The following is a 22,525-nucleotide window of genomic DNA, read 5'->3' as shown; positions in this document are numbered from 1 at the left end:
CCCCGGACGAGACTTTGGTCTCGTCAACTCAGCCGGTGCGGTGCCCGTAACCCATTCCTGCGCAGCGACATCGTCCGCGCGCCTCCGTGAGTCTCTGCTGAGAACCGCGTCCATCGAAGGCCGCGTTCACTTCGTCTTGGACCGGGCCCAGTCTTCCATTTTTGTGCGGCTCACGTAGGTGTAGAGCAACGTAGCTTGCACTTCTACGTTGAGGTGGCTGATGAGCCAGACGATTGCGTCAGAGTGTATCGCTGTGATGATGCCTCCTTCCTATTTGTGAATCTGGCATTGAGCCGCTCTGGCGAGATGTTCGCTACCTCTCAGGGTATACAGGAAGTCGTGTTTTCGACCCCGACCCTGATGTCCTCCGGATATTCCGTCTCCATTTAAAACGTGCTTTTAGAGCATTTGGCCGCTATACTTTTCCACGTGATAAGCCACTTCGATGGGCGATCATTTGTGCCCAGGTTGCTTCTGAAAAACAGCTACATAGATCAGTGGGCCTTACCTCCTCAAGTTATGCACGTCGTTTTGGTGATATGTACGCCGTGTGTAACGCTGGGTAGGCTCCGTGGATTTTCATGCAATTTAAAAAAGAAAACTAATGAAAGGCTTCTTAAAATTGTTACTGATTACACTGGTCTACAATTCTTTAGATGTCGTCTTCTTCAGAGATTAAATGTGCTGTTTATTATGGTTTTGATGTGCTGAATTCAAATAAGACAATTAAACAAATGATTGGCTACTGTTCCCAAGATATTAAAGTTTTTACATTTTAGGTCTATCTATATTTTGTAGATAGAGTTTTACTCTTAAATTGTAAACCTCGGTCTTTTCATGTGTTTATGGTTGGTTTACACGATAACATGTCACCTGGGCTGTTCACGTAACACTTAAAAAATCAGCAAAAGGGTTACAAAAATAAAATGTATTATGAAACAAAAGGCAAAAAGCTATTATGTATATATAAGTACATAGTTTAGTCCTTATTCAGTGTCTACTCGGCGCTTCTTGGCTTGTCTCTTGTATTCATTAAATGGAGCATCTCTTGTCACTGTCCAGCAATAGTCTGCAAGCATTGATGGGCTCCATTTGCCCTAATAGCGTTTCTCCATTGTCGCAATGTCCTGGTGACATCGCTCGCCATGCTCGTCGCTCACTGCTCCGCAGTTCGGTGAGAAAAAACCGAGAGGAGAGTGCAAAAATATATCTTTAGTGACATGTTGCAACCAAGGCTTTTGTATGCCGGAGGTTTTCCACCAACTCCCTTGTTGTTTCCGAAAAAATGTGTTGCCACTAACTGGAAGGCGTTCCATGCCGTCTTTCCTTGCCACGCAGTGCACTGTCAAATGTATAATCTCGAAGAAGTTCACGAATCTGAGGACCAACAAAGACACCTTCCTTTATCTTAGCTTCACGTAACCTTGGAAAATTTCCACGGAGGTACTTGAAAGCTGCTTGTGTTTTGTCCATTGCTTTGTCAAAGTTCTTCATCAGACCCAGCTTGATGTGTAAGGGTGGTAACAACATTTTCCTTGTTTCAACAAGTGTTGGATGCTGAACACTTTTCCTCCCAGGCTCTAATGACTGTCGGTGTGGCCAATCTTTCTTGATGTAGTGGGAATCTCTCGCACGACTATCCCATTCGCAGAGAAAACAGCGGTACTTTGTGTATCCAGTCTGCAGACCAAGCAAGAGAGCAACAACCTTCAAATCGCCACAAAGCTGCCACTGATGTTGGTCATAGTTTATGTACCTCAAATGTTGTTTCATGTTGTCATATGTTTCCTTCATACCAACTGCATGACCAACTGGAATTGATGGCAAAACATTGCCATTATGCAGCAAAACAGCTTTAAGATTCATCTTCGATTAATCTAATGAACAGTCTCCACTCATCTGGATCATGAACGATGTCGAGGGCTGCCATCACACCATCGATGTTGTTGCAGGCTACAAGATCACCTTCCATGAAGAAGAATGGGGCAATATTATTTTGACGGTCACGGAACATGAAAATCCTAACATCACTTGGCAGGAGATGCCACTACTGCAGTCTAGAGCCCAACAGCTCCACCTTGCCCTTGGGTAGTTCAAAATCCCTGACAAGGTCTTTCAGTTCACCTTGTGTTATGAGGTGTGGTTCAGAGGAGGAGGATGGGAGAAAATCTGGGTCATGTGACCTTGATGGTTTAGGACCAGAAGTTTTAGCCTCTTCCTCCTCTGACTCAAGTGAAAATGATTCTGGTGCATCAGGAACCGGCAGTCCTTCTCCGTGGGGTACTGAGCATATAGCTGATGGAATGTTTGGATAATGCACAGTCCATTGTTTCTTCTTTGACACACCTTTCCCAATTGGAGGCGCCATGCAGAAGTGTCAATTGCTGATGTGATCTGTTGGCTCTCTCCAAATCATTGGCACTGCAAAAGGCATAGATTTCCTTTTCCTGTTCAACCACTGGCGAAGATTTGTTACACAAGTGTTGCAGCATATGTGTAGTGCCCACATCTTGTCCTGATCTCCAATTTTGCAGCCAAAAGAAAGTTTAAAGGCTCTCTTAACGATAGTGGTTATCGTGCGTTTTTGCGATGCAAAAGTCACTTCACCACAAACATAGCAGAAGTTATCTGCTTTGTTCACACAATTACGAGGCATCTCTGCTCACTTTGGCTGAACAGAATTGTGTCCCTTTGCAAAATCAAACACTGACAAATAAGAGAGCACGATACTGCATGATTTCTTGAGCTGATATAGGGCAATTTATTCAGCAGAGGGATGTAAGCCTAGTTATGATTGCATCATCCATGACTTCTAGGAATTACATGATGCAATTCATATAATGTATGACACAATACCAGGTTCAGATTACATCATGCATTATTTTGCTCAAAAAGCAAGTACTGTCCAAACCTAGTCATAGATGTATTCATAGATCCAGTCAGATATGTATTTTAGTCATTTGTGGTTAACATTGAGATCCCTTCGCTTTATAACTCTGCTGTTTCACTTTGATCACTTTTGCTCACAGTTAGAGTGAACATTTGTGAAAATTCGTGAACACAGACCTCTCCCCTTCCGATCAATAATAAATAGTAACAGCTTTCATATAGCTCGATGAAGGTGATTTACATAGAAACATTTTTCGAATAGAGAAATGCAATAAAATCTTTAAATTGTCGTGTTTTTCATGAAATATTTTTTTCATGAATCCGTCATGTAACGGGAAATTACACGAGTAAAAACTAGTTTCGTTTAATATGCTCCATGGTCTGTTATCAGTGACCTCGGTGATGTTCGTGAAATGGGGTCCAAGAGAATAACCTCTCGGGCAGTGGTTTCAGCCACCTGTTGATTTTATGCCACACTAGTATCCGTAAGGCTACGACAAGTGGTGTTGAGAGATACTAGGATCGAGGTGGTGGTCTGCTCGCTCTACCGCTGTGTCAACCGAGTGCGCGTGCGACCCCTGTCCGTGCAGCGCGACAGCGCCACAGCGCCATGTCCGAGCCGGCAGGAGACACCGACACCGACGTGGATGCGGCGGCCGCCAACGGCGGGGGTCTCCCGCAAGGCCGCGGCGCTGCGCCCCCGCCGAACCCGGACCCCCTGGAGGGCGACGTGGACCTCTGGTGGTTTGAGAAGCCCCGGAGCTCCACCCTGTGCTTTTTCGCGTCGGTGGGTCTCTCCGTCGCTTGCATGATCGGGGCCGTCGTCATCATCGTCGACGTCTCGTACGCCCAGGTGAACTGGCAGTTTGGCGCGGCCATCTTCCTCTGCATGTGGAGCTTCCTGGTGGTCTTCAAGCTGCTGGTCATCTCCACCGTGCATCACATGAGCTTCGTCTATAGGAGGTCAACCGTGAGCTTCCTGATGGACGGAGGAGGCCTCGATGTCATCATCTTCCTGTTGAGCGGAGCCGGCGGCGTCATCGCGGGCTCTGCGATGCTCGTTGTCGCGCAACAGAGAAACTCCGGGGCGGCCGCCTGGACGGCCATGCACGGGGTCGCGGTCGTCCTCCTCGCCGGTGGCGGCATCATCCTCGTGGCCACGGTGGTGTACGGCGTCACGACACGCGCCTTAGTGCTGCTGGCCTCGTGCATGGTGCTCACGACAAGGCGGCTCCTGGCCAGGCTCGCCACGACAAGGGAGGGCCCCGCGGCCACGCAGCCCGTTGAACAAACGGCCAGCACGGCCAACCTGGTCGTGTAGCGGACAAACGGTGATGACCCTCTGATAGGCAACCACGTATCACCACTCACCGTGGTGTTATCCGGTAATAGCACAACATCGAACGAGGGTTTACCCCAAGCCAGCCAGGTGGCTGCTCAGCATAGAGCGAGCGAAGATTGGAAGTTAAAATCCTGGTAGAAGGGCTTGACTTGGCCCATTAACCTTTCAGGGTCGATAAAAATGAGTTCCACTTTGTGGGGAAAGATATCTGCGGGTTGTCCTATCGGTAGACACCATGAGACTAATTTCCACCACTGGCTCTGCAGCGCTGTAAACGGGAAATTAGCACCAATGCCTCAATGCCCAATGTGAGCAGGAAATAACTTTTGACTTTTTTCTTCTATTTATCGTTTCCGATGCGATGCCTGGGCCTCCTTTCCTCTCACAAACGCACGGAGGAGCAAACGTTTCGGTACACGCCGGTATTGTATACCGGCGCTTCTCTGAACACCAAACACGCACGTGTTTACCCGCACTTTCAGGATGCTTCCTATTCCTACAACGCAACACTTCTGCAGAGGGGAAACAAAGGGCATCGAACGTGTGCTGCTGCAAGGACGAATCGACTTCATACCGGCTCTTCTGCATGCATGCCACCGCCGCTAACGCGTCGATATCACATCACGGTTTCCAAATTGCACGTGCGTCTCGGTGATTGCGGCGACCGCTAGATATCACGCTCAAGTGGCAGGGCCGCACGGGATCAAGTGATCCTAAGTGAGTAGTCCTGGAACGGCCCGCGTGCCGTAGACGAACAGCTCCACCGGGCGTCGTTTGTGGGTCCAGCGTGCCGTGGTCGGCCTTGTAGCAGCAGCAGCATCAGCGTGAGCGTTTGTCAGCTTGGGGAACTCTGAAGTCCGGGTGGCCGACCTCTGATCGTGACCCGGGAGCTACGGGACGCGGCGGCGTGACCCGTCACCTCGTTTACGGCCGCGAGTGCCATCCCTTGGGGGTTCAGCCATCTCCGAGTGCAGTGGCTCCCCAACCCCGTGCCGCAAAGCCCCCATGGGGAAGTGGCCCCCTTGAAACTGTCGCGTAAATTTGTGTTCACAAAGCAGCTATTTCTTGTTGCTGCCCATTGCACAAATGAATTATATATTTGTATGTATGTTGAAGTTCTTTTGTATCTTACGTAGCCAACCATGCGGATTGGAGGTGCGATGATCGTTTATCGAGTTTTAGAGCCAGGCTGGCCAGGATTGGGTAAGGAGAGCACCACTTTTCAGCCAGTCAACTGGAGATCACACACTTAGATATTTATTGACTTCTCACGTTAACAAGAATGACATTTAATAACATGACAATTACATATATTTGAATTGTCAAATACATCATTGATGTTAGATTTTTTAAAATATTAAAGTCTTATATTTTATTCAGGGCTAATCAAGACAGCAGGTGCATTCGTTAGAGTGGTTAGAGTGGTTGTAAGTCTGTAAAATGTTATGGGTGCGCGTGGTCCGTGTAAAAACATTTATGGTTGATGGTGACGCGCGGATCTAGAGTGGCCGCGAGCCACAAACCGAGTGGTCGAATCTCAACGAGTCTGTGTTTTTTAAATTGTTCATATGATCACATGGAGTCACTTTATAAACATGGAATTTACGGAATGTTAGTAGTACATGATATATGAATCGTATATTCCAGGGCTATTTTGATGTGATGAAAACAATGTACTCAAGTTTCTTTAACCGGGAGAGACCTCACGAGGCCTGGAAAGAGTCTAATTCTGCAATAGCGACTCGGGTCACGTTAGTTAGTTTATTGCGTTTTTGAGCCAGCTCGGCCAGGATTGGCCAATAACTTAGTCCACTTTTCACCCAGGTAACTGGAGAGCACAGACAGACTTAAGTGTTTCTAACCTCACGTGAACACTAACAATAACATATTTAAGAATCAAAATCACAAAAGCTACAATATGGAAACAAAGCACATCAAAGAAGCAAATAGAAATCAGAGCAAAATAACTGATCAGAAATCAAAGCAACTGTTACTGATTGTACGTGTCATGTTATGGGGATGACTTGCTGGATGTAAACATTGATGTGCAATGTGAACCATGATGCGACGAAGCAGCGCTCAGCGTGTCGTGGTGAATGTGATCCGCCTTTGTCGTAATATATCTGCATAACGTGACTCCACTGTCCAATCTCTGGGTGTCAACAAAACGTATTTTAGCGATTGTGAAGCTATTTTAACCTCACCAGCAGCTATCAGCAAGCACCCAAATGCCCTACAAATACATCGTCATGTATGCACCCCTCTTCAGCAAGGGTTGAGACTGGCGCCTGAGAATACCACGTGTTCCAGGCAATGGCTGTGAGGCGGTGAGGGAATGTCACTTCGGTTGACAGTTACAACGGATTCTTGATGCTATCTGTGTTGAGTTTTGAGTGCTGTTGCCTTGTATGTCTGGAACTATTTTTCAGGATTCTCCGATATCCTCCGACATGTGTCTGACTAGCTAACTATTTTTATTTTACCGGGGAAGGCCCATTGAACTGTAAGCGACATGGGCCACAAATGATAGCTCAACGAAGTGGTTTATCAATGTGGACATTTATAGCAGCCAAATACTGTAAGCGCATGTTTCTAAATGTGGAGGGGAAAACCGGAGGACCTGGAGAAAAATCCACGCGACCATGGGGAGAGAGAATGCGAACTACAAATACACAGGCGTCATGGTCGGGATCGAACCCACGACCTCCTGTATACCAGGGGAAGCGATTAACATCTCACCACCACGGCACCCAGGCCAAACAACCCCCTGCAGGGCCCCCTCTCGAGTGTTGGCGCTCAGCGAAATTTGCCACGGACCCACAAGATGGGTATTTGGCATGGCGGCTTTAGCGCCTACCTGGAGTCCAGCACACGACGGAGGCAGCGAGTATGGGTGGATCACACACGTGTTGCGACACTCCCTTTCCGTGGGCGTCGAGGAGGGGGAGGAGGAAGCAAATCCCGGCTCGCCAGAAGGCGTTACGGCAAAATGTGCACTCCACCTGTTCCGTCTGTATGGGATAGAGGGTTGTCCCCTCGCACGTATGGGGTTTCTCCATGCGCTCCGGTTTCCTCCCACACGTAAGCACTTATTAATTGGCCGATAACCCCTTCGTGTATAGAGGACCGCAGAGCTTGGGTAATTGTTGGCGCCGGCTCACAGCCGTGGCTGCCTTGCCCGCTCGTCCGTAGTTCCTCCTTACAAGGGACTTGCAATCGGGAGGTTGCAAGTGCAAATTCTGTGTGTGGGGGGCGGGGGGGTGTGTTTTACTCGGCCCATACCACTTTGTGGGGGAAGTCAAGCAGTGGTTATCATATGCATAGCCACCTGGCACCTGGCTCATAGGGATGTGGAATGTCCATAGGGATGTGACAATTATATAGGCATGTGGAACTTCCACCACAATGTGACGATGGCCGATGGTCAAGACTCAAGACCAAAAACTGAGTGAGCAAAAGGAGGCAAGACAGCGACAGAGGACGCCCCCTGTGGAGATGGAGCAACGAACCTCAGCTTTGCGTACACGAAATTAGCAGACGACGTGACGCAGCTGAGGGTTTACGAGCCGTCAGGTGAAGTGTCACGAGGTGCACGGTCCGTGAATGACGTCACGAGGCGTGGTGTGAGCGGATGGCGTCACGAGATGTGGTCATCGGTAGGCCTACGTCACGGTGCGTGGTATCGGAAGATGACGTCACGAGGCGCGGGTTTAGCGGATGTCGTCATGTACCCGGCAGTGACGTCATCCCGCTCCTGGTTGCCGTGGGAACGGCCCTGACGCCTGAGTCGCGGTTCTAATACGAACCTCGCCTCCTGCAGTCGCGAAGTTTTCTTCGTCTCCAGAGAAACTCTTCGGGCATTTGGAGAAACCCCCGGCGGCGCGTGGTTTACGAAGCCGCAGCAGCAGCAGCAGCAATGTGAGTCGCGCGAGCTGCGTGCGAGTGGCGAGCACGGCGAGGCGAGGCCTACTCACCGCCTGCTTACCGCGTTGACTCTCCACCATCACGCGTCTCAATGTAACCGCGTGTCAGTACAGTCAGGGCAGAGCCAGTGATGGCATTTCCACGTTCCTGTGGCGGGGAGCCTATCCATAGGACACGACAAGAGCGCAGCAATACAAAGCAGTTTGTTTATAGAGCGGTGGCCTTGGGAGGCCTTCATCCAGTGGAGACCTCTCAAGTTGTCGGTGCCACTTGGCACCGCGTTCGTGGTTCCAATGTCTTGATGTGGCATATAACAGCGACTTGTGTGACAACCACTTGCGACGAACGGCGTTGTCATTCACACCGCGACGGCTAACGATTTGACCCATTCACTAATCAAGGCCACTCAGACGTAAAAACATGATTGCTTGTTGATTGATACTTTGTAAACGTGGACTAACTGGGTTGATCATGGCTCCTGCTGATTCCTAATGCTTCTCAAGGCGCTGTCCATAACGTGGGGGACATGGGAACTCAAGGGAGGGGATTGTGCGTGTAAAGTGCAAACTGAAGCACTTAAAAGATGGTAAAACAGTCGTGAACAGAGAGACGGAGCCTGGACTTGGGTTGGGGTGGGCTGGCGGGTGGAAGGGAGTCCCGTTCCAAGCGATGCCGTTAACAGTAGAGGAGTGACCCATTGTTGAGTGCAGGTTGGTTGAGGTGTTTGCAATAAGTCCTCGTTTGTTGGAGTTTAGGACACGTGAAGGAGAGAAGAATGAGATAAGAATAGAGAGGTAGGAGTCTTGAGTGGAGGGGAGTAGATTAAGACGAGAGTGGAGAGGTAGGAGAGTGAGTGCAGGGGAGTAGAGTGAGACGAGAGTGGAGAGGTAAGGCAGGGGGTGAGTTCATGGAGGATCTTGAAGGTGATGAGTGTTTAACTGGCGGTGAACTTGGAGCTATGGAGTGATGTGGTACAGGATGTGGAGCTGAGTGGACTTGCCGATGACTGGTACCAGCAGTGTCAAGATCGGCCTCTGTGGAGGAGGCTCGTGAAGGACGCTACTGGGCAGTTGGAGGCAGTCGCCCTCCAACAACAACTGAGGGCAGATGAGCGACGCTCACAACAACGAGCGGAATGCCGGGTGGCTAAAACAACAAGTTGGCACAGTCGGGGGCACAGGTGGTGCATCGGGCAGTCATCGATATTATTCCAACCATGGCACCTGCTGGGTCTGTCCCGTGACCTGCCAGTGGGCGTTCAACACTTCACGTGGCCTTAACGTGCGCCCTCGTGACGTCACCACCACTTAGTGGCGAATGGCGGCTGCTGTTGTTGTTGAACTTGGAGCTCGTGGAGGAATCACAAGACTGGCTTGCTGTGGTTTGATGTATGTGTGTAGCTGAAGAGACTTGTAATAAACACGAGTTAACACTTTTCTTAACTTGAGAACATTTATTTGCGCTTGGCAAAAGAGACGATAGGAAGGAATTTCAAAGTTGGGCAGTGTGAGGAAAGGAGCAAAACGAGTAGAGACGTTCTCTCTCTTTGTGCCGATGCGTGTTCTCTCTCTGTGTATCTTTGTGATATCTGTCTCCTTATATGTCTGTCTATAGTTTTCTGGTTAGATTTTTGTTGCTATTTCTTTTATACCTGATGATGATTGCTTGTGTTGCAATCAAAACGTCGTAGTATGCTATTATTTATTTTGTTATTTTATCTTTATACGTGACTTTACCGAAAGAACCAAAGAGTAAAACGAGTAGTGTTTAGCTCTGCAGTGTGGTGAGTAAGTGAATGATTGAGTGGGTGAGTGAGTGGGTAAGTGTGTTCATGGGTTGAGTGAGTGTTGTGGCCAGCAGTATGGTGGTTAAACACAGTATGGATGGGAAAAGACTTTTCAACAAGTTCACGGGAACAGTAACCGTCGTGGTAGTAGCGATAAAAGAGTGATAAGGAGGCGACTCACCACTGCTGACTGACTGCATTGAATCGGTTAGTGCTGGATTATCAGTCGAGCTGAGTGCTTGTCGTTGAATTATATTAGGTGCAGTGAGGTTGGCACTGCCCTGACATGCATGCCGGTCACATGCGTACAGTTGTGCCGCTGGTGCTGATTGTCTCGTCCACCCAGGAGCGAGTTTCGTGCCGACACGGCGAGCGGGAGGCGGCCCGGGAGCAGCGCCCGGCCTGGGACGCGCGGGGCCCCAGGGGGGCCTGCTACACGACCCCCCACCGGGATCCGCCCCATGGCTCGTCTCGGCACTGCTGTGCGTGCCACCCGACACCGACAGATAACGCGCACCAGCAAGACGATCACCCCACACACACCGCTGTGACACGCGACACACACACACACCTGTAATGTCATCCACTCACCTGTGACACCACACACACATCCCTGTGACACCATACACACACCTGTGACACTTCACATAGCTGCGATACCACACACACACAATTGTGATTCCACACACCTGTGACACCACGCACCTGTGACACCACACACATTACCTATGACACCACACATGCACACACATCCCTGTGACACCACGCATACCAATGAAACCATATCATGTTATATACCACCAAAACACATGCTCATCATGCACCCATGCAGTGGGCTGCTGGTGCACTTGCCTGCTCACACAGTGCTGCTTCATGAGTAGGGCTGCCACTTGTCAGTCCGGAAATTGTCATCAGTGGCCTGTGTGGCAGGAAAGATTGATTTATACTGAGATCTGGTAGTTTTGTGTACATCTTTATTGCAATATATTACACAGTTTTTATAATAGACCTAGGCTGACTGAAGAATGCTGTACTGTATATAATGCTGTACTGCTATAGTACAGCCCACTGAGTCCGGTCAGACCGGCTGTGCCCTTCGCTGTGTTGGCAGATGCCGCCGGGAACAGCGGCGCGCCCAGGTACCCAAGCTCGTGGTGCTGGAGCCGGGCTTCTGGGAGCACAGATTCGCGTGGCAGACCGCCCTGTGACTCGTGAAGGCCTCAGCGGGATGAAAACAGCTTCCAAAGGTTGAAACGGGGAACCTGATTCTACCCTATAATTTTACACGATTTATTGGTTACTTTGCATTAGGTTCGCAGTTAAAAATATTTGCAAAAGATTACTTACATTTCCAAAACCGTTCACGCTGTAAACCTCATTCCTCACACTTAGATTTTGAATTAGACAACAGCTTCTACATTATCACAGCCTGGCAGCGGGTGTTGCATTTTCCGCAGAGGTGCTAATTGTCGTGATGTTATTAGTGGTACCTATGACACCACACATGATGCGAGTTAAAAAAATGCAATTAAAACTGAGCTTTGTTTCCAGGACCACAGAGGCAAATTATGGACAAGTCTTACTTCCTTGGTCAATTAAGGTAAGACTATTGAATACTGTTTACAGCAGTGTTAGTCAACTCCAGTCCTTGTTAACGCTCCACAGTACGGCTCTTCGTTATTACCAACTATCAGGTGCGTCCAGTGTCAACAAGTCAAAGTGAATCTCCTGCTCAAATGAGCATTGAGGCATCGGTGCTAATCTCCAGTTTACAGCCCTGCAGAGCCAGTGGTGTAAATTCCATATTCCAATGGCGGTTGGGTGGGTGGGGTGGGTGGCTAGTCTATACATAGGACAACCACTGTTGACTTTCGCACAAAGTGGAACTCATTTTATTGGTCCCGAAGCAGGGATAATGGGCTGAGTCAATTCCCCCCAAACCAGGATTTGAACTTGCGACCTTGACTGTGCACTGGGCGCTCTACCGCTGAGACCACCTGGCCAGTTACTCACCTGCAGTGTACAGTGGTGTGCTGTGTATATGCATACAAGAGATTGGTAATCATAGGTTAATCATGGCTGTGAGCTCTGGAGTTCAGAAACCGATGTGGAGTTTTATAAAATAAATCTGGCAGTGACCTGTTGATAAATGACATAATTGAACCATTGATATGTTTATTGATGCACGCCTGTAATCCAGCACTGTGGGCAAGGGTTGGTGGATTGCACAAATGTTGCAAAACTCCCTTATCGTGGGCATCAATGTGTCATGCCCTGGCTTGTCGGGAAAAGGCAGAATAGCAAATATGTCAATGCCACCAAGTTAAGTCTCTATGGGTTACAGTTGTCCCCTCGCACACTTCGCTTTTCTCTACGTGCTCCGGATTACTCCCACATTTAAACATGAATTAATTGGCCAATAACATCTTCATATGTAGAGGACTGCAAGGCGGGCACTTTTTGGCACCCCCTTACCACCTGGCTGCCTTTCCCGCTTGTCTGTGGTTCTTCATTGCGCCTCTGAGTCGTTCTCTCTCTCTCAGAGTAAGTGAATACTTTGTGGCACATTACAAATTCCAATTATGATGATTATGTTTACTGCCTGTTACAGTGTTAATCATGCTACTGCAACAGTTCAAGGGCCTTGAAAAAAAGGACCTCACGAACAATTGGGAGTTTGTTTTGCACGCAGTTTATACTTTCTGTGCAAGGAATTGGTAATGGGAATTCTGGTTGGAGAATCAATTGTATACATTTGCAGTAAATGATCAATCTTATTGTGGTGCAGACGTTTAGATGTGGGCACATTCCATAGTCTAATTCTTCACTGTTAATGCTAACTGATGTGATGCATGTGTGTGTGGTGCAGGAGCAAAATGAATGAGTTAATTGCTGAAAACAACAAGCTTCAAAAAGAAGTTGACAACTTTAACCAGGAGAATTCTACATACCTGGCCTATGAGAAGAGGTGAGCTCATAAACATGTTAAAGTGCCTCTGTGGTAACAGTGAGTTGTAAAATATGCTGGTAGTTCTCCCTAATGTATGTATACCCGTCATGGTATTGGCGTTATGTCACTAGATGAAGAATCCATACATTTCACAGAGCAGTGCGACAAACCACGTGTCAGAGAACGGTCCACAGAAGCGATTTTCCACAGCACCTTTGAAGGCCTTTCTGCATTACCCATTTCACAATAGTTATAATGTGTTTTTGTTCTGTGCGGTTATTGGTGACCGGGTATGAGACCATCGATTCCCCATACTGTACTAGACAACCCAGTTTTTAATCATGGGTAGTAGCTGCCCAGATTTGAACCTAAGAACCTGCAGTTCACTTACCCTCTTGAACCTCAAATTGTTACTGCATGTTTAACATTGTCAAGCACTATATATATTTTTTCATGAATTAAATTTGTTCCTTTTCAATAGGGCGGAAGTTCTGGCATCGGAGATAAAGGAAAAGCAGGGTGAACTGGCTGACTACAATATGGTGAGGTGGCATTTACAGAAGAAGAGTTGAAAATTCAGAGACTTGTAGGCCATTTAGATTTGTGAAACGTTTATCATTTTTAATGTGAGCATTCACAGCACACTGTAGTTTTATCATAATTAACGTGTGTCTAATATAGCTTTGCGGTGGTGGTGCATGCCTGTAATCCTGTACTGTGGAGTCGAGGGATTAGTGGATCGCACAAATGTTGCCAAACTCCCCGTGAGCGTCGAGGTGATGCCATTCCCTGGCTCACCAGGAAATGTGAACCCCACGTGTCCCTCGTCTGTATGGGATGGAGCTTTTCCCCCCTCGAACGTGTGGGTTTTCTCTGGGTGCTTTGGATTTCTGACATGTAAACACTCATTAATTGTCTGATAATACCAACATATATATAGAGAACTGTAGAGCTTGGGAAATTGTTGGTAGTGCCGGCTCACCGCTTGGCTGCCTTCTCACTTGTAAGTGGTCCTCTTCGTGCTTCTTGAGTCATTCTCTCTCTTTGAAGGTGAATGAATACTGTCTGCGTGACAAGTTGAAATGATATAATATAAAAATAAAAGAAAGGAATGTACTGTATATGTATTATTTATTATATTTTCTTGTTTTCTCTTTAGAAACCTAAATACCAGTTAACACGCTTATAACAAATATTGTATTTATTTGATACTGACAATGCAAGGCAACAGTGATTCATTATCCCACGACTGCTACTTATTGCGGCCTCCCTCACTGCTCTCTTGCCAGGGAGTCTAGCGCCCCCTGCTGGCGCAGTCCATTTTGACAGCCTGGGTGAAGTTATGAGTGATTCGTTATGTATGTGTAGTGGTGATACGCGCTGGCAGTAGGGATCATGTGGCAGCGCGTGGTGATTGGCTGTGTATTGGTGACGCGCGCTGACAGTGAGGGATTGTGTGGCAGCGCGGGGTGATTGGTCAACTAGAGTGGGTGCTCACATCGCGGTCCGCATAGGCTCCGTCCCCTCGGGAGCGGAGGACTATAAAAGGCGATGCGCGCGGGCGCTCGGAGAGTTGGTAACCAGTGAAGACGGAGGAGGAAGAGATAGGGCCCTGAGACCCCTAGTCCCGCTGTCCTTGTAAGGGCCGGGACCCTGTGTGGCTCAGAGGCGGGACCTTGGGACCCGCGGCCGGACGTCCGTGTGAGGGCCGGGCTGCGGGACCCAGTGGTCGTGATCCAAACCCAAGCTGGGGTGGGTCTGTAAGTTCCCCTGGAAGCTACGGGCTGGAGAGCCCGTGTGTGTGTAGCCGGGTGGAACGTGTAGCGTGAGCTGTAGTGACCACACGTGTTATTGTGGCAAAGGAAAGTGTTAATAAAGTGTGCTGTCTCCCGCCGTAATTTACAATATTACATATGTACTGAATATTAGTAAAATCACGTAGAAGGGAAATAATAAAATAATAAAAATAAAACAATCAAATTCTCTCGACGTTTCGATTTTATAGTTTTATTTTTATTATTTTATTATTTCCCTTCGTGACTTTACCCAAAGAACCACGAATATGAATCCCTGCAGTCATGAAAGCTTTAAATCGAAATTTATGTACTGTTTGTTGACCTTCTTTTGCACACTGTATGTAGCCAACCGTGTTAATCGGAGGTACTCCTCAGAGGTGTGATTAATCTTTGTTTACCCTTCTTCCCTGTACTAGTGACTTCTGTGTCACCCTCTTTACAGTGTCCCAGGAATTGAGTTGTTGCAAATAAGATGGCACAACGGGATTATTCGGTCCTTTCCAAACCTCTCGGATACAAATGATTGTAGAATGAGGTTAAAACATTCAATGGTACCACAATTTTTGTACCCAGTTTTGGAGACCGCACACTTTTTTTGTTTCTAGGTGACTGGGAGAATTATACGTATAAGAAGTCAGAAAATTAAGTGACGTAAGTCGTTTTTTTAACAAATGGATGCAATTTGAGAGGATATGGCACGAAGAAAGAGAAGCATAGACTGGGCTGTATGAGTACAATTTTAGCTTTCAAGCTCTTGTAGAACATTTGAATTTACGTGAGGCACTCACTCCTCCCAGTTGCTAGCGACTGCTTATGTACGTCATCATGTACGAGTAACTGGTTTTGGGTTTATCAACTCTCACACGCCGTAGACAAACACATTTCTTTGTTCACTATTGATGCAGGCTTTATATTTTCAGGTGTTTAGCATGAGGCTTGGAGGATTTAGGAAGTTAGACTGGTAATGTCCCATGAATAAAAGCAATCAGTTAAAATTTTGACTTAACTTTCGTGACTGCAGGAATTCATATTCTTTGGTTCTTTCGGTAAAGTCACGTAGATAGAAAAAAGAATAATAAAAATAAAGTGACTAAAAATATTACGACGTTTCGATCGCAACACAAGCGGTCGTCATCAGGAAAAGGGGTTAGCCTCTAAAGGCAAACTGTTTATAAAGGTTTGGAGATGGGCGTAGCCCAAGTGTATCAGCAGCACCAGCAGCATGAGTGGGGCAGCAATGCCAATGCAGCAGCAATGTCAATGCAGCAAAGGGCCGCCATGAAATCACTACAAAACCTGATTCCCACCACCATCCATCCCAGGAGAATTCCCTCATCAAAACGCTACACCATAGAGCTCAATGTATCTCCGACCATGAACACCTAACCAGTGAACTCAAACACATGCACCAAGCTCTCAAGGCAAATGGATATTCTGACTACACAATTTGCAAAGCCATCACCCCAACCGTGAGGAAGGAGCCATCTGAGGATCCAATCAAAACCATCACCCTGCCATACATAGCAGGGGTAACCAAAAAGATTTCCAAAATCATGAACCAACAGAAGATCCAGGTCCGATTTAACACTACGTAAAATTCGTGATCTGATCCCATCTGTGAAGGACAAGATCCCTGACATGCAATATCCCGGCATCTACAAACTAAGCTGTATCTGCGGCAGCAGTTACATTGGGGAAACTAGCGACATGTCTCGGACCGTGTTCGTGAGCATAAGGCAGATTTGAAACACGGTAGGACCAATACTTCTGCCATGGCTGATCATTATTTTAATGCGGCTGGCTCACACGAAATTTATTTATCTAAGACGATGGTACTTTGCAAGCCTACTGGCTATCACCAAAGATTCGTTCATTAAGCCATCCATATGTAATAATCCTTCTAGAGACGGCTTCGGAATCAGTCCTTTTTATTTCCACTTCCACAAATACACTTTACTCACACACTCTCCGTTGCTGGCAGACAACGGAGAGAGGGCAGACTTCACACCAAGTCCCCACCGCGCATGTGGCACCCAGAGCCCCTGTACGCGCGTGACCCTGCTCTTGTCGTTCCCAAGTCTGCTCTCGATCATTCCCTCTCTCTCTCTCTTCATCCCTTCGTCACGTGGTACCCCCCAGCCAATCCTCCATGGACAGCCTTGACCGTTCTCGATGGTTCCCTGTCAATCCCGGGACCACGCCTCTGATCCGGCTCCCCATTAGCTGGGGCCCCGAATGGCCAGGCCAATCACCCCTGCTGACATGCCGTGATCACGCCGGGGCCATGCTCCCTGTCTCAACCCTTATTGGCTACAAAGCAGGACCGGCAAGCCAATCCCCACGTGAACCCTATATGGCTGTTATTACACATATATACAGACACAGACACAATTTCCACCAAGAGGAAGGTAATAGACTCAGCAATCATTGGAAAGAGATCATCAACCACTTTGGGTCATGACTTCACTTGTGTTTTCTTGTCAATCAACCTCCACCGTCAGCAGTGTGGTGTGTGGAGCGGGGTGTAGCGATTTCCTAGTGGCCTTTTGCTGCATTGGCATTGCTGCTGCATTGGAATATAGCAATCAATTTCTGGGCCATAAATTTTGGTGGCCAAATTTCTCCATGGTTTATTTACAAGCATAGATTTGGATGTGCCAAATGCCAGCTGTCTAGCCCTTCTAGAACAGCCAAGCTGTCTTTTCACTATTTATATATGTTAGGTGTAAAAATGTTATTATGTCTCCTGAATACAGCATACCAGGTGCAGGTTTGTAAAGCGATACAAACCCAACTACTATGAGCCAGATTTGTAGCACCTATGTTAAAAAAATACATTGTTGTGTTTTTCCCCAATTAGCTGGTTGACAAGCTGAACACCAACACGGATATAGAGGAGGTTCAGCAGGAATACAACATGGTGAGTGAGGATGGCAGCCAATCACCGTTTGCACAACACAGTCAAGCCCCTGAAACACAGGTGAAGCTCCTGGAATGTGAAGCGGTTCCCCAACCTTTCAGGACCCGCGCACCACTCGCTCTCAACCTGCCAACGCTTTTCTTGCGCGCAAAACTGTGCACCAGTAAACATTTAGCAAAATGAAAATTTCTCCAAACCAGTCAAGCAATCAACAGATTCAGTCAATAGCCAGCTGTTTTGTTGATGAGTCATTCATACAACCTTACATATTTGAGCTTTGGGCAATTCCGCAGACCACTTCCCATGGCCATGCAGACCAGGGTTGGGAACCTCTGCTCTAAAACATTGCTCGAGAGTCATGAACAAAACACAAATGAAAGTAATATTTACATTCTGGTGGTGCTTTTGAGGTATTTTTTTAATTAAAATACCCTGTCCATATATTAACCGCCACATCCAATAATACAACAAATATGTGCCATTGTGCTTTATGGTCTTGTCATGTAATTCCATAGAGTGAATACATCCAGGATTCACTATGATAGGGGAGTATAAAACTTTCCCTGTGTGTGTGGGACAGCTGAAGGTACAGAATGACCGTGAAGCCCAGGGAATGGACGCCATCTTCACTGAGAGGAGAGCGTGAGTATTCATCACAGTGAACAGCACAAACCATTGTTAGCATTGCTCGCATGCTCTTTTTTAATGCACTGCTGGTGAATGACGGCCTCCGGATGCTGAGGGTCGTGAGGTTTATTTGACCCGTACTCACCATGCTGGTCTTATGGTTTGGCGAAGGCGGGGGAGCATAGATGTGGGAGCATATAAGTAAAGCACAACAAATATTTGTATTCTGTATTACCCTCTACTGGTCACCACGTAGCCCCACCAGTATACACTGCCTGTTAAGCATGGCAGTGACCCATCCAAGCACTGTCAAAGCTCAAACCGTGCTTAGCTTCTGAGATCTGCCGAGCCTAAGAGCATTGCGGTGATTGGGCAAAGGCATGACATACACTATCTCCCATTATTCACTGTACGTTTAAATCACAATTTTAGTGTAAGCACTACAACAGAGGGTTTTCAATTTTACTTAGTTTGTTGTAATTGAGAAGCATTCTCAAGTGTGGTTCAGACACCGCAGCCTTGAACAAAAAATATAGAACAAAAACTCAAAATTAGCAAAGCAGTGTGGAGAAATGCATGCTCGGAATAATATTGAGAAAGAGGTACACGTGGATTAAAGAACACACCCAGGTTCGTGACATCATCCAAACTGTTACGAAAAGTAAATGGGATTGTGCAGGATGTGTAAGCGCGAGAAGGGATGATGGACAAGAATAATAACAGAGTAGCAGCCAAGGAATGGAACACATCCGAGGGGACGTCCAAGCAGGGAGATGGAGTGATGAAATCAGTTTGTGTGCAGGTGCTTGATCGATTTTTGCATCGCGGGATCGTGAAAGGTGTCCACGGCTTGGGGAGGCCTTCATCGAGCAGTCGATTATTCATGGCCAACCATGCTCATCGGAGGTGTGATGAGAGTGTGTGTGATTTCGATTTAAAGCTTTCGGGGAGACAGCGTCTGAATGACGCTGTCTCCCCGACAGACCTGGTCTTCACCTGAGGACGGCTGCTTGCGTTGTGGCCGAAACGTCGTGAGAATTATTTTATTATGTAAAATTTTTATTATTTTATTATTTCCCTTCTACGTGACTTTACCGAAAAAACCAAGAAGATGTGTGTGCGATGTTTAGATCCAGACGTCCCACATTCAAGGTTTCTGTTAAATAAAGTCTAGATCCGAAATTGTTTTGGTAAGAGTTCATCGGCTCGTTTCTGTTTTGCGGTACTGCTCGTCACCCTTCACATGCTCCCGTTGCGGTGACTGCACAGGAAGGAGTCTCAGATGAAGGCCGTGGAGCAAGAGATCGAGCGAGAGCGCCAGGCAGCTGACGTGATTGTGCAGAACATGGCTCCCGAGCAGCAGCGCAGCTACATGGAGATGAAGGAGGCCAACGAGCGGCTCCTGCAGGTCAGCTGCATTCTCGATCCACCCCGGCCCACACAATCCATTTCACGTGACGGCGGTGGCACATGTAGCCCGTTAATCCAGCACTGTAGAGGCAGCGAGAGTTGGTGGATCATTGCACAAAAATGTCAAACACCCATCCTGTGGGCGTCGAGGATGTGCCCATACCCTGGCTCGCCAGGAGAAGGCAGTACAGTAAAATGTCCATTGCACTTCTTCCGTCTGTATGGAAAGTGTTGCCGCCTCGCACGCGTGGGTTTTCTCCTGGTCCTCCGGTTTCCTCCCACATGTAAACACTCATTATAGAGGACTGCAGAGCTTGGGCAATTATTGGTGCTGGCTGACCGCCTGGCTGCTGCCTTCCCACTTTTCTGTGGTTCTTCCTCACCCCTCTCAGTTATTCCCTTTGAGAGTGAGCAATTACTGCGCTGCACATTCCAAGTGGAAATTATTATTATTTCATCCATAATTCGCACACGCAGGTGCAATCCACCTATTTCACTGGTGTGAAAATTAAAAGCAGCTCGCATTGTAACGGTGGCTATCACAGGCAAACGATGGAATTCCTCGTCCAATAATGCCGCGATCCTTCGCTCGTTCGTTGGCAGCGGACATTCACAACATCATCCCGGTAGCCCTCACTGGCCCATCAAGCATGACATTGATGTATCACGTTGTGGCTAATCAACCTGCCATACGCAAGGAGAGAAGTTGCGTAACCGAAATCCTTCGTGTAATACGTGGCCATTTAAATTCCCCCACAATCACAGTTTAAGCTATTTATACTGCAACTTTACTTTACACCACGAGGGGTATTCACTTGCACCCTCTTTCCCCTGCATTCGATTCAAAACCTTCAGGGACCGGATTGAGGACTCTGGTGGGGTGTGGGCACAGTTTCACTCGGGGAGAGGAAGCTGTTTGCTTGTTGAATGGGAGAGAGGGCGCTGGCAAAGCTGTCACGGAGCGCATTGGGAAATGTGTTGACAACGCTTTGTAGGTGTTCGAAATTTTACTAAATAATTTGGTTGTTTCCAAACGAAGAGCTGACGTTGCTTCGAGTGATGCGCATATCTAATCTTAAAAGAGGAAGGAAGCATGAAGGTGGGGCTGAGTTTAGGCCTGGGACAGGAGCACAGCTATTGTTAACGAGCACTGCAGAGTTGCACTCGGCAGGAAGGATGTGATTGGCTACGCAAGGAAGCTGTTTGCAACAACAACTTTATCGAGGCACTGCAGCGCACCCGAAATGCCCTGCCGTGTTATCCTTCCAAACATTCCCAGCTCTCCTTAAAGGCTAAACAACTTCACTTACTGCTGCTTGTATTTTTTTTTTATAACTGCTGTCGCCAAACACAAAACTTTGGCTACTGAAATGATTTTAAGAATAGAATGCTGTAACCATGTGATTAAAGCAAAACACACTTTTAAAGCCTGGTTTGGCATAGTCGAACTGTGGAGGAAAACTTTTGCTTTCAATAATACTGTGTAGTGTTGACAGTTACCCTCTGTGATACACGGAAAAAGTATCAAATACAACACATATTGCGGGTATACTTTGTGATATTACCACTTTTTACTGACATTGGTATGGATAGATCGAGATGTCATCACGGCTCAGGCTGTTGATGCCACTACACGGCATTGCCAACGCGTTCCACCCTCCGCGCAGATCCCTCAGCTGCCGCACGGTCGACATCCAGCGATTTCCAACATTTACTCTGACAAGCCAAACCCTACCACCATCTGGTGGTGTCAGTTGTTCCCCTTGATCACTAGGCTCGTGGGAAACTGAAAACAAACCTGCGCAGTCAACATATGTCCACACATTCTTTGTGATATGTTAGTCACAAGTATTCCTGTGTATTGTAAACAGAGTAGAAACGTGCATTTATAGTATTTGGCTGCTATATATTTCCACATGATAAGCCACTTCATTGGGCTATCATTTGTGGCCAGGTCGATTCTGAAAAACAGGTATATAGCTCAGTGGGCCTTACCTGGTAAAATAAAATAGTTTATAGTTTAGTTTTATAGCCTCGGGCTAGGAATTTTGAACGAATGGGTTTGCCGTGGCGTGCAGACAGGCGGGTGAGTTGTACACGAACTTTGCTGCACCCACAGGGTGGGGCATGTTTCACCACCCATGCATCACTCCCGCTGATAAACTAGCAGGAAAATTGAGATGTGCCAACGTGGCCTTGGCCTTTTCCTTTCATATATAATACAGTATTTGAACGGTGAGTGCTGGAATTACTAATTTCTTTGTTGGTGGTATACACCGCTGAGTGTAATAACGCTACAAGGGAAGTGCGTTTTTTGTTTTTGCCTTTAACGCGGTGGGAGAAAGCTCTCCGTGAACAGAGTTGGGTGGCTGGGGTATGGGCTGTGAAGAAAGTTGTAGCTGAAAGGAAGGTGCAGACAATGCGGTGGAAGGAAGCACTGAATATCTCTGTCCGACAGTAGAGGAGGAAAGAGTTCATCTCAGCAAACACTGAGGGGAAACCTTGGGGACAAAATTCCACACGGGCCTGCAAATCCTGCCTCTCGGCACCTTCCTCTCTCTGCCTGACCCCTGGCGAGGGCCACTTCCTCCCTCCGCTGCCATTATTTCCTGATCCACAGCTCACCAAGGCAAACGAGGCACTTGCACCTCACGTGTGACCCGTTAAGGCTGCCACGCATGTGAATTACGGCGGTTTGTACCCCACGTAAAACTGGCCTGGTGGCTCAGCAGTACGGCGAGTGGCTTGCAGTCGTTAGGTTGTGGATTTAAAATCCAGGTTTGTGGGGTTGACTCAACCCGTCATCCATCATCCTTCCTGGATCAATAAAACAATAACGTTATGGATAGACTCACCCCTGACAATGTAATGTTGAATTTAG

The 22,525-nt window shown here is 47.5% G+C and overlaps 2 protein-coding genes across 4 annotated transcripts in view; both read left to right on the top strand.

Annotated features, from left to right (window-relative positions):
* Positions 1 to 6,367, top strand: TMEM125 (transmembrane protein 125). Of its 2 annotated transcripts, none has more exons than XM_078605365.1 (2): positions 1 to 86; positions 3,480 to 6,367. In XM_078605365.1, the coding sequence occupies exon 2, from the start codon at positions 3,500 to 3,502 to the stop codon at positions 4,208 to 4,210; it is 711 nt and encodes a 236-aa protein (XP_078461491.1). In that variant the 5' UTR covers positions 1 to 86; positions 3,480 to 3,499; the 3' UTR covers positions 4,211 to 6,367. The 2 variants fall into 2 exon arrangements, with proteins under 2 accessions (XP_078461491.1, XP_078461492.1); XM_078605366.1 differs by having other exon boundaries at positions 45 to 174.
* Positions 6,368 to 7,967: 1,600 nt separating this feature from the next.
* IFT74 (intraflagellar transport 74) overlaps positions 7,968 to 22,525 on the top strand; it is a 47,209-nt gene continuing 32,651 nt past the window's right edge. The window contains exons 1-9 of one of the 2 annotated variants that reach the window (XM_078605362.1): positions 7,968 to 8,149; positions 10,288 to 10,423; positions 11,053 to 11,188; positions 11,493 to 11,541; positions 12,811 to 12,909; positions 13,373 to 13,433; positions 17,548 to 17,607; positions 18,188 to 18,249; positions 19,504 to 19,642. In XM_078605362.1, coding sequence (XP_078461488.1) covers positions 8,148 to 8,149; positions 10,288 to 10,423; positions 11,053 to 11,188; positions 11,493 to 11,541; positions 12,811 to 12,909; positions 13,373 to 13,433; positions 17,548 to 17,607; positions 18,188 to 18,249; positions 19,504 to 19,642 — 744 coding nt within the window. In that variant the 5' untranslated portion in view covers positions 7,968 to 8,147. Of the gene's footprint in view, positions 8,150 to 9,425; positions 9,544 to 10,287; positions 10,424 to 11,052; positions 11,189 to 11,492; positions 11,542 to 12,810; positions 12,910 to 13,372; positions 13,434 to 17,547; positions 17,608 to 18,187; positions 18,250 to 19,503; positions 19,643 to 22,525 lie in introns of those variants that run through there. The other variant, XM_078605361.1, reaches the window with a different exon arrangement.

This window comes from Lampetra planeri, chromosome 24, assembly GCF_965212315.1.
Source record: "Lampetra planeri chromosome 24, kcLamPlan1.2.h2, whole genome shotgun sequence".
Classification (NCBI taxonomy): domain Eukaryota; kingdom Metazoa; phylum Chordata; class Hyperoartia; order Petromyzontiformes; family Petromyzontidae; genus Lampetra; species Lampetra planeri.
This window is presented reverse-complemented; position numbering and strand designations above follow the sequence as displayed.

What these genes read in the sequence shown, in the direction of transcription:
- TMEM125 (XM_078605365.1), top strand. Translation starts at nt 3,500, where the DNA reads ATGTCCGAGCCGGCAGGAGACACCGACACCGACGTGGATGCGGCGGCC.